This window comes from Pyrus communis, chromosome 17, assembly GCF_041283825.1.
Source record: "Pyrus communis isolate YQ-2024b chromosome 17, ASM4128382v1, whole genome shotgun sequence".
NCBI lineage: Eukaryota > Viridiplantae > Streptophyta > Magnoliopsida > Rosales > Rosaceae > Pyrus > Pyrus communis.
The window spans coordinates 23,287,267-23,299,247 of record NC_142581.1 but is presented as its reverse complement, the minus strand read 5'-3'; the positions used below and the strand labels follow the sequence as shown (position 1 = coordinate 23,299,247).

At 34.1% G+C, this 11,981-nt stretch overlaps 1 protein-coding gene and 1 long non-coding RNA gene across 2 annotated transcripts; both read left to right on the top strand.

Annotated features, from left to right (window-relative positions):
* The first annotated feature begins 6,734 nt into the window (after positions 1–6,734).
* On the top strand, positions 6,735–7,997 carry LOC137749196 (ethylene-responsive transcription factor ERF003-like). Its single transcript, XM_068489311.2, has 2 exons — positions 6,735–6,921; positions 7,139–7,997. Exons 1-2 carry the CDS (start codon positions 6,839–6,841, stop codon positions 7,641–7,643), a joined length of 588 nt encoding a protein of 195 aa, XP_068345412.2. The 5' UTR covers positions 6,735–6,838; the 3' UTR covers positions 7,644–7,997.
* A 2,627-nt stretch (positions 7,998–10,624) lies between these two features.
* Positions 10,625–11,225, top strand: LOC148689638 (uncharacterized). The gene is made up of 2 exons (XR_015958730.1): positions 10,625–10,846; positions 11,058–11,225. It is a non-coding gene; the product is annotated as an uncharacterized LOC148689638 (long non-coding RNA).
* The last annotated feature ends 756 nt before the right edge of the window (positions 11,226–11,981 follow it).

Genomic DNA, 11,981 nt, shown 5'->3' with positions numbered 1-11,981 from the left:
ATGCTGGTTTACACTCAAAATAATTATACTTTCTTAAAAAAATTTCTATGTAGTGAGATTGATCTAAAGAAAACCCATGTTCGGACCTAGTTATTTTCAAACCAAGTATTACACTAGCTTCACCCAAGTCTTTCATATGAAAATTAGCACATAACAAAGATTTGACATTATTCACAACATGAATATTTGAACCAAAAATAAGCAAATCATCCACATATAGGCATATTATAGTGCATATATTACTTTCAGACTTATAATAGATGCATTTGTCACTTTCATTTATTTTAAAACCATTCGAAGTAACCAAACTATCAAATTTTGCATGCCATTGTTTAGGAGCCTATTTCAATCCATAAAGTGACTTATCTAACTTGCAAACTTTATTTTCTTGTCCTGAAATAATAAAACCCTTTGGTTGATCCATATATATATTTCTTCCTCTAATTCACCATTTAAGAAAGTTGTTTTAACATCCATTTGGTGCACAACAAGATCATGAATAGAAGCTAAAGCAAACAATACACGAATAGAAGTTATTCTAGTCACAGGTGAATAAGTATCAAAGAAATCAATATTTTCTCTTTGTCTATAGCCTTTGGCAACATGTCGGGCTTTAAAATTTTCAATTGATCCGTCAGGTTTTAATTTTCTTTTAAGAATCCATTTGCAACCTATTGTTTTGCAACCAGGTGGAAGATCCACCAAGTGCCAAGTTTGACTTGACTCCAGGGAGTCGATTTCATCATTTATAGCTTCTTGCCACAAATCTGCATCTAAAGAAGTCAAAGCTTCTTGAATTGTATTAGGATCTTCTTGTAAGTTATATACATGAAAATCAGGCCCAAAATCTTTAGCTATTCGAGCTCTTTTACTTTTCCTCAGTTCTAATGCAGATTCGCTATGTTCTACAATAGTAGGTTCATAAATTTTAGAAGAATTAGAACCCCCACTATTTGGAAGATTAAAAGGAAATTTATTCTCATAAAAATCAGCATAAAGTGACTCAATTATGACATGATTTTTCAAATCATAAAATCTATATGCTTTGCTATTACATGCATAACCAATAAAAACACATTCATATGCTCTACTAGCCAATTTCAATCTTTTTGGATCAAGTTTACGAACATAAGCTAAACAACCCCAAGTTCTGAAATACAACACATTTGGTTTCTTATTTTTCCAAATTTCATAAGGAGAAATATTCGTTTTTGAATTAGGAATATTTAACACATAACAAACAGTCAACACAATTTCACTCCACCAATAAGAAGCAGCTCCAAAACTAAGCAAAGTAGCAATAGTCAATTCACAAAGAGTTCGATTTTTTCTTTCCGCTTTACCATTCATTTCAGGAGAATAAGGAGCAGTAGTTTCATGAATAATTCCATGAGACTTAAACAAATTAACAAATTAAGTGGAATCATATTCTTGTCCTCTATCACTAAGAAATCTTTTATCCTTACGATTAAATTGATTTTCAACTTTAGTCAAGAAAGTTTTGAACATATCAATAGCTTCACTTTTATTTTTCACAAGTAATTCGAACAATCATCAATAAAGGTAATAAAATAACGTTTTCCATTTCTAGTTAACACTATCAAATTCGTATATATCGGAATGAATTAAGTCAAGTGGTTCAGATTCTCTATTGACAAATTTATGCGAAGTTCTAGTGATTTTAGCTTGACTACAAAATTCACATTTTTCAAAATCATTCAATAATAAGTTGGGTAAAAAGCCTAAGTTACTCATGGTCTTAACCAAGCGTTTGTTAACATGACAAAGTCTAGCACGCCAAGTATTAAAAGAAGACAACATGTAAGCAGAAGTAGACATTTTATCAACATTCAATTTAAACATTCCATCAGTAGCATATCCCTTTCCCACAAAAACCCCATTTTTAGTAAGAGTATACATATCTGCTCCAAACGTTTGAGTGAATCCAGCCTTGTTGAGAAGAAAGCCTGAGACCAGATTCTTCCTTATTGCTGGAGTGTGCATCACATCTTTCAGTATCATGGTTTTTCCAGAGGTGAATTTCAACTCCACCTCTCCAGTACCAGCAACATCAGTTGAGTGCAAATCACCCAACAACACCTTCCTTCCATCAGCCACATAATAGGTTTTGAAAAGGGAACGATCATAGCAAACATGGCGAGAAGTGCCAGTGTCCACCCACCATCCCTCGGATCCATCAACTACGTTGATTTTTGATATCATTGCAATCAGTTGTTCTTCAACAAGATTTGCCTGAGAAGCAGAGTTTGCCTTATAATGCATGGCATATTGAATTCGTCTTAAAATTGTTGAAAACTGAAATAGAAAATGAAAGAAATTACCCGAAAAATGTAGAAGTCTTGAGTGGTGAATGATTCTTGGGATGAGTCGCGGACTAAGTCGCAATTTTTAAGACGTTTTGCGGCTCTGTCTAAAAGTGTGCAAGCAGTTCACAAATATCATGTCGTCCCCAGGATAAAACAGCCCAGAACCTTCTTCTTCTGAACTCACACCCTCTCAATATGTTGCTTTTTAAATCAATATTTGTAAAACTTTTTTTTTTTTTCTCTTCACTTTTTTTATATACCATCTGCCTATATATATATATATATATATATATATAAGTAGACGTTGTGAGGTGTACGAATGTAAGAAATCAAGGGAGTAATGGGGATTTATGGCGTGCAAAACTATCTGCAATTAAATGCAAAACTGTCTGTAATCAAAGGTTGATAACAATTTATGTTTTATATTTAATGTTTGTAATAAACCAAAATATAAATATATTTAAAATATTTAATAAAAACATAACTACTCCAACATGGTCGATACAATAATATACACCAATTAAGCAGTGGGTGATTTGGGTTAAGCCATCCAATAGGCTAACCAAAGTAAATTGGTACTGCCTTGCCAAAAAGAAAAGAGAGTAAATTAGTAATGAACTTAATTATTATTTATGACAATTAAATCTAAAATATATCGCTTGTAAATAAAGAGAAACATTAGTCTTGATAAAATTCTTAATTTTGCATAGATTTTGATTGACAGTCTTATAGCACTATAGGTCAAACGGTCAAAGAAATGAAGGCGGATTCTCTGCCCTTCCACTTTTCGTGTTTTCCCGTACCTTCCTGTTTGTGTGGTCACAGTTAAGTCATGTCAACATTTTATATTACTATTCTTTTTTGTCTTATTATCTCTATAAAAAAAATATAAAATGTTGACATGGCTTAACCGTGACCACACAAAACAGGAGGACACAGGAGGGCATAAGAAGTGGGAGGGCAGAGAATCTGCCTCCCAAAGAAATAATAAGAGAATGATACTCTTGAGAATGCTGCAGTGTGTGTGAAGGTTTGATTTTAAGGAGTTTTAACGAAACACTTCAGGTATTGTTTATTTTTAACAAAAAATCATATTTTTATCTTTTTTTTCTGGTACTACTCTACATATTTATTTGTCATTTTTCATTAAAACTAAAGTTTTTTTTGTACTTTTCGTTAGTTTTCCTTTGATTTTATACATATGTGCGAATTACATGGTGGAAAATAACAAGAGCAAACAAACAAAAGTACAAGAACATATTTTGATATGCAAATATATAGATATTTTATCAAGAATCTAAAGAGATTTTGTTTGCTTATTTCCCTTGCATATCAGATTGCTGTCGATATAAAGTTTCTCCTTCGACTTAAGAATTAAGTACAAGAACATGTTGAAAACATGGGGACACAAACATATAATAAGTGTTCATCCAAGTATTCAACGAGTCTCTTATAATTTATTGAAAAAATAAAATGTAAAATAAAAGTATGAGTTGTGACCTAACGACCTAGACGGATACCTAGGCAGATCTAGGCATCTGTTATTACTATTCAAATACCTAGGAGTTAATCGAGATGGTACTAAGGGAAGATTTTCATAACAGTGGGTAAAATGCAAGAAGAGAGGCCAATCCTTGTGTTAATTATGATAAAGTATTTATCCATGATTAAATTGGTCAATGAAAGAAAGTTGAGTTGCTGGGGTAATATTGGTAATTACATCCCCCACCAAGTCAATGACTCAGATTTTGGGATGGCCCCGCAAATATTCTTAGGACGTATTAGGGTGCATGGAGGACAATGAAACTAAAGTGAATCGCAAAGCCACAGTATCTTTGAGTAAATGTCAAGAAAAGAACAAATAAGGCCAAGAATTAATGTCTTCATTTGAAGTGGACTTAAAAAAATAAAAGCTTTTGTTCTTGGACTGGAATATGAATTATACCATATATAAAGCACGCGCAATCTCACCTTTTCCTCTAAGTCACACAACAAAGCTTTCTAGCCTTGTAGCCTTCTAAGAATTTTACCCTAAATCATGTTTGTTTTTTGGTCTACACACCAAAGTAATTCTTTCTAGGCTTGTAGCCTAGAGCCTTCTAACAAAATTTGAATTAATTGTGATCGAATTTGCAAAGGGCTTGTAACAAGTGGTTAAAATCAATTTTCTCTGCATTCCAGGTCTTAAGTTTGATTTTCTTCTTTGAAGTTCACTTGTATGAAAGGGTTGTGATAGAAGTGGAGCATTAATCATAAATAACGCATATTGAGTTATGCATGAGCATGTGTAGTATTTCTTCAAAGGTTTCATTGATGACCACATGGAAGTGATATACGATAAAAGATATCATTTTTTTTGGACAAGTGAAGCTACTTATATACAAAAACTGACTATATTGATGACCACATTTCTTGTATAGGCTTGTGGTTGTTGATACACTACATATTGTGTCATTATTATCTACTACAATGTTAGTTGACATCAATCATATTAGATAAACTTTTTGTAAGTATTCATCACAAATGATAGAATAATCTACATGAAATTCATTTAAATTAGGGAGACAAATTCATCAATTATTAATTAACAAATGATGTGTTATATATAACATGCTAATATTTTACTTAAAAGGGCATGAAATTCTGTATGGCCTCTAGCCCATATATGCCTCTACAAGCCCGTGCTTGAATGAGCTTATATATATTTTCGTCTCTTTAGAATTACCCAATTCATAAATTAACCAACAAAATAATGTAATTATCATAACAATACTTGCTATTACTAATTCATGTATCATAATACACCGTGCACTGCATGTTGAGGTTATATTATAGGATATGTAAAACATTATCAAATATTCACACATAACAACATAAGTTGATGAGAACCACCATGTATATAATGTTCGGATGACACAAAAACTTACTCCTATAAGAGTAAGACATTCAAGAGGCAACAAATACTTGTCCTATATATCATCCTATCGATCAACTTGGCTCAACAACGTATACTAGCAATACCAAATGGCATGTCATGTACGAATGACCTAGGCCTTGCTGCCTTTATAGAGTGAATGAACGTAAATTGGGTGTATATTTCGATGTCACCCCTTACATCACATCTAAATATCTGCATGCTTTGGCTTCGCTTAATACAACAAAACAAACACAATAATGGTCAAATATAACACCTAACGGCTGCCACTGCTAGTCTACAAGCCCACGAGAGAAGGGAAGAGAAGAGAAGAGAGGTTGAGGGCATGGGCATGGCATGAAAATTACATCAAACATGGGTTTGTATCTTCATCCTGTGTTGTGGCATATGGGAAGGTTTCCTGTGTTTAGAAATTGTGATGTAAGCCACGTACCCATGTCCTAATCACTACGATGTATACAAAAACAACCATGTACCCTCTACACATGCATGCATGATCTACAACTAGAGACATTTTTATACTTTTTCTTTTTGGTATAAAGAAACATTTATATTCTACCTGTTTGTGTAAAATCAAACGTTATACTTATCTGTTATAAACTATCGTATTTGTAAATTAAGAAATAACCTTTTGTAGGAAGTTTTGTGTTTGAATTTTATGAACGACAATAATTCATATGAAAATTGACACAATTGATGTAGTAACATTGTGTCTTAAATAAAACAAATTAAATTTTAAGCTTTCTAACTCTAGCGGTAGAGTACTTTAACATTCATAATCTTGCTTGTTTAATGATGATGTATTGTTTAGGGTTTAGATAAACGAGTAATTCTACTTTGCAACCAGTTAGGTACAATTATGTGTCTATCTTTTGATGGACGTATTGATTCTAGAATTAATGGTTAATAGGTCTTCACAGTTAATCAAGGATTGTTTGGAGTGTAAGTAAGGTTAGAATTCAGTAAAGGCTATTGCTTGGATCCTAAGAAAGGCTAATATCAGATTAGGAATTAAGGGCTTCTAATACTATCCTATTTGGAATTGGACTTGGTGGATCAATCATATTAGCTAAAAGAATCCTCTTCACTAAGGTTAAACATATATGAACACAAGGCTATGGTCCTAGTGCGCGGACACACACCAGAAAACGCCAGAAAGCGCCCAATTAGTTTGAGTGCTAAGAAACACTAAGTGTGTAAAGGACTTAGCTTGCTAGCTTTGACAAGTTAACATCTCTTTCATCACATGACAATTCTTACCAATCAACAAAAACCCACACCCTTATTACTAGCATAATTAATAAAGTAGGATACAAAATCATTGTTTGGTTGAAAAATTATAACCTTGCAATGATAAAGCTAAACAAAAAAGGAAAAGAACATAAAAGAGAAGGGCGAAAAGCCCTAACCAGAGGGCCCCATTGGTCACAAAGGCCGCAAGATAGAACGCCTATATAAATCCCCTTTGCCTTCCTACTTGTCACCTCCTCTTCTGCTACTCTCACAAAGTACACCATATTGGGCCCCTTCAGACTTTCGAAACGCTTCTCTTTGCACAACAACCACCACCACCACCATGGCTAGATCCCAGCAGCGGTATCGAGGCGTCCGACAGAGGCATTGGGGCTCTTGGGTCTCCGAGATTCGCCACCCTCTACTGTAATTCCCTCTCCGAACCGTTTCTTTTAAATCCTTTACAAACGTTTATGTCATATTCCTTCAGTATTCAATGAAATATCTTCATATCATGCTTTAACTAAATAAAGCTTGCTTTTTATCCTAATGGTTAATGATAATTGTTTTAATTGAAATTTTTTTATGCATATTTCTTTGATTAATTCTGAACTAGAAAAGCGTTTCGTTGTTGTTTTTTCAGGAAGACACGAATTTGGCTAGGCACATTCGAAACTGCGGAGGACGCTGCACGAGCATACGATGAAGCAGCAAGGCTCATGTGTGGCCTAAAAGCGCGCACAAATTTCCCATACAATCCTAACGAGCCCATGTTGCATTCATCCACGCTTCTCTCAGCAGCTTTGATGGCAAAGCTGCACAAATGCAACATGGCCTCTCTCCAAATGGCCAAAACTACCAAACCTGCAGTGCCAAAGGAGGAGCCCCAAGAACAAGTACACATGCCACTCCCTTCTACCACCTGGATTACCGGAAAAGGGGGCGAGAAGGTCAGGGATTATAGCGGAGCAGAACAATGGGTAGATCATGGGAACTGGGTTGGTGGTGATCTGCAGGGGGTTCCTCATGATCATCATCATCAGCAGCAGGAGTTTATTAAGCCTCTTCAGGATGATCATATTGAGCAGATGATTGAGGAGCTTCTTGATTACGGCTACATTGAGATTTGTCCTGGTGTTTCTGCATAGGCAACGATGAACTCAATTGCAGCTAGAGCTAGCATTTTAGCATCTTGTATGTGGAAATGCAAAATTTTTTATATTAGCATATGTAGCCTTATATGTAATAAAATTAGTTAGATGAATTTAAATGAATGGTTATTGACTAATAAATATATCCAAAACTTATATGAGGAAAAAGAACGACAATATATGTAAGATATATAGTACACAGTCTTAGGAGAAATTTTAGTTAATGTTTTTTTTAATATCTTTAATGTGGGGTGATAGTGTCATAATCTCAAAGTGAGGCTCAAAACGCTTTACGCCTCAGTGCAATTAGAGGTGAAACTACTTAATATAAGTTCTAGTTTATTATGTCAAGGTTTGTGATGTTGGATTACATTTTTCAACACTCTCCCTCACGTGAGATCACATCTTTAGTGTGCCACATGTAAACCAATTTCACATCAGCACCCTTTTTTTCCCAATAAATGAAAGATTCGTAGTCGAGTCAGAGTTTTGTTCATCGTTACGACAGGGTCTTGTTCACAATTGGAACGGTTGTCATATCAAATCAAGTTGGAGTAAACCTGCTCCGACACCATGTGAAGATTTTAGCGGGCTAATGACCGACTATTAATCACACTAATACTATCCCAACTTAATCACCTGCACAACAAGACAATTGTGATTTTTATCATAAGGCCTCAACGCAATTAGAAGTGGAACTATTCAATAAAATTTGTGATTCTCCAACGTGGCACTGCATTTTTCAACATATAGTATTGGTCTCATTTCAGCTTGGTATTTTGATCAAATTTGAAAAACAAAATTGTAAAAATTAAAGTACAAACTCACTGATTATTTATTCTATGAGTATTTAATTTTCATCATGTTAGAGGAGACTTTGAATTCAAATCATACGAATAATAGATAGATGTTGATTAAAAATAGCTTAGATATGAGTACTGTTTGAGTGGAATCTAACTTTAAATCTCTTTTAATGGCCAAAATGTGAGAGAACATGGAATGCCTTGATCAGGACAACACGAAAAGGCAAGGAGGGGAAAACAAAATACTTGTATAAACTGTGAGCGAAAGAGTATTATGTGTACAGAACTGTGTTCAGTATCTAGTGGATAAGACATTTTCAAAACCTTTTGTTTTGTACCCGCTGATATTTCATATCTTGAGCTTCAACATGACTCACAAAAGAATAGATTGCTCTGGACTGTAGAAATCTTTAATAAAATATTGCCCATCCATAATCCAACAAAAAAGCAGCACATGAAGTTTGGAAATTCAATTAATGTATAGTCCAATCGACGTAAAAATTTACATTTCCAACAATACAATGCAGCAGGTGATAAATTTGGGATGCCGTCGCCTTGATATTTAGTTCTGCATCGATTCGATTTGAGTTGGATGTCATGGTTGAACCAAAATTGGTTGATGGTAATACGAAATATTTGCCACGAAGGGGTGTCGTTCCATTATATGTATGAAGCCGACAAGCATTCAGTCAGTAGTTGTGGCAATAGTGGCAACACAGTGAAATAATGTTAGTGTCCAATTTTCGAGTCAATGTTATTTGTATATAGGTGTCTCTCCAAGCAACGCGCAATGATCAGATGCTGCCAAAATATGAACAAATTGTTGCAGACTTGGAGCCATAAATATACGACTGCTTTCCTCTCTCTGCAGAGACGTTCTCATTGTTTTCTCACTTGCTTTTCTGAGCTGATATACACATTAGACAGCTTTGTTATCCTTCCAGCTTAGATCCACGGATTCCAATAGCTAAAAGCCTCACTTTTGACCAACAGAAAAAGAAGGGGAGAAAAACACTTACAATCCACTTTCTTGTTTTCTGTGGTTGGGCACGTAATACCGTTAAGTAGTGTTATCTTTCCTCATAAATTATAAGTTGTAGTGCCTGTGAATTTTGATTTTAAGCTTTATAATTAACAAGTGTGTTACAACACGAGCATTACATTCACTCGTTTTATCTAACTATTAAGTGAATCGCAATTGATATCATAATTGTGCAAAAAAAAAAAAAAAACAAAAAGATTAACACACCTTTGGCCGGTTTTATACACGTTTAATTAATTTAGACATATATATGTAGTGGTAACGATTCGATTCAAAAGATTGAAAAATTTGGCTTTCGTGTGTTAATGATTAACAGCTTAATATGTTGTCAAAAAGCGATTTCAACATATATTTTTCTCATTTTGCACACCCTTACTATTATTTTTTTATTTTTTTAATAAAATAAATTAAAAGATAATTAAAAGCAGACTAACCGTAATCAATTTCACGTCATAAGGCAAAACATATATTATTGATAAAGCATCCATTGGAAATTGTTATTATTGCAATTAAGTTTTGCAATTGTCTAATCGAAGAATGTTAAGAAGATCGTATTTTTTGCAAGTGATGAGTAATGTATATATGTCACGTCAATTAATAAATCTATTTGATTAAGTGATGGTTGTATGCATTATTTATCATATGAGATTGTACATCAATATGATTTAAAAATGTAGTCTTCCTAACATTGTTCTCATATAACCGTTAATATAGCATCAAAAAGAGATTACAGCTTCATATTTTGAAGGTAGGTATAATGATCTCTGCGGAGTAAAGAAAATTAGAAAAGTTCTTCCGACGATAATTACCTACTAGTCAAGATCGAGATGCACTTCGTCCGTTACTTTTGGTTTGTGCTTATGGATCTCTTATATGCTAAACAAACAAGGACTTGCAGTTTGACAAAAAAACAAGATCATGTAGTTTCCAACAGATTGGGGTCACATGTCACTCTGTTTTTATATTTATTTATGTCATAGTCATGCAGTTCCATCAAACATATACAGTATTGCGCCTGTATTTATTTTCTTGTCAAAAATCTTTGTCAATACAAATGCATGTTATAAATTGTTCCTCCCATTGCCGTTCTTTTCCAAATCCAAAACTTCATCCACCCCCACACTCTACTTTCCTTCCCCATGGATTTGGATCCTCGCAGGATCTTCAGAAAGGGGATTCGGCGAGGATCCAAATCCCTTCCCTATAAACCATCCATACCCCATCCTTTGCTCTGATATGCAGACTCCGCACCAAATATGTTTGCCAAATTTATTTCCCTCCCTCGATGTACCCCCAAAACGGCATGCTAGATTTCTCCTGAGGCCAAGTGTACTGCAGCTTTGGCCAAAGTAAAGGTATTTTACATACGCCTCACCTTTTATCCATGTGTTATTGTGTTTGTATATATTTGCAGGGATTTGTGAATGAGATTTGGATCTGGTGACTATATTTTGGTTTTTGCGTCTTTAGTGAAGAAATCTAGATGTGCTGTGCTTCTTGTTGCGGGTTTGGTACTTTTGTGCTGCGATGTCTTGTTCGTTTTCACCACTCGATTATTTTTTCTAGTGTTGCTGCTTCGGTATTTGCTGGCAAGGCTTTTGTGGCAGTGACGGCGCCGGACGCTGCTTTCTGCGGTCGGAAATTAGAGATTTGGGCTTCTGTTTTAGTTCATTTTATTGAGTTGGGCTTTTATGTATCTGTTTCCATCCAATGTATTTGAGTTATTTTGCTTTCTTGTTGGCCTGTAAATTTCTATCGGATTAATGCAAATTTTTTAGACCAAAAAAAAAAAAATTTAAATTTACTTCAAAAATCCTTTCAGGTCAAAAACAACTATTCGTTTTTGAAGTGATTGGACTTAACTCTTCCAACAAAAGTAGTCATCCATTGCTTTAATATGATATAATATTATTATATTGAGGAAAAAACATAATAGCAAAGAAAAAAACGCATAAAATTTGAATAAGGGAAAACAAGTTTGGAAAAAGACAGAAGAAAACAAGGATGGTTACAAGATTAGTGTGGGATTTCCCCCCACGCTGTAATCGTATTGTTTAATGTTTATCTCTCTGGAATTGATTTTGTCCCCCGCAACCTTTTTTGTGATCATTTTATTATCAACTTTTACAGAATTCGGCATATTGTAATAACATGTCATAGGAGTCAAATATAGATCATGTATTCAGAAATTTGTGATCATCTTTACATTCGGTTTTTGTGACAGAAAACAAAAAAATTGGATGTGTAATTTATGAATCTCTCCCGTAGACATCTGTGACATCGTATAATTGTAATACCAAAAGTAACATTCAATCTTTTACCCTAAAATGATAAAAAAACAACTTATTACCCTGTAATGTGGTATTTAATTTTTTTTTTTTTTCTCTTTCCTTGAAAAAAAAAAGAAAAGAAAGAAGCAATATCAAGACAGTCAAGATTAATCATGGTACATGGAATTTAATGTGTCAAAATTGATCACAAGTAGGCAAT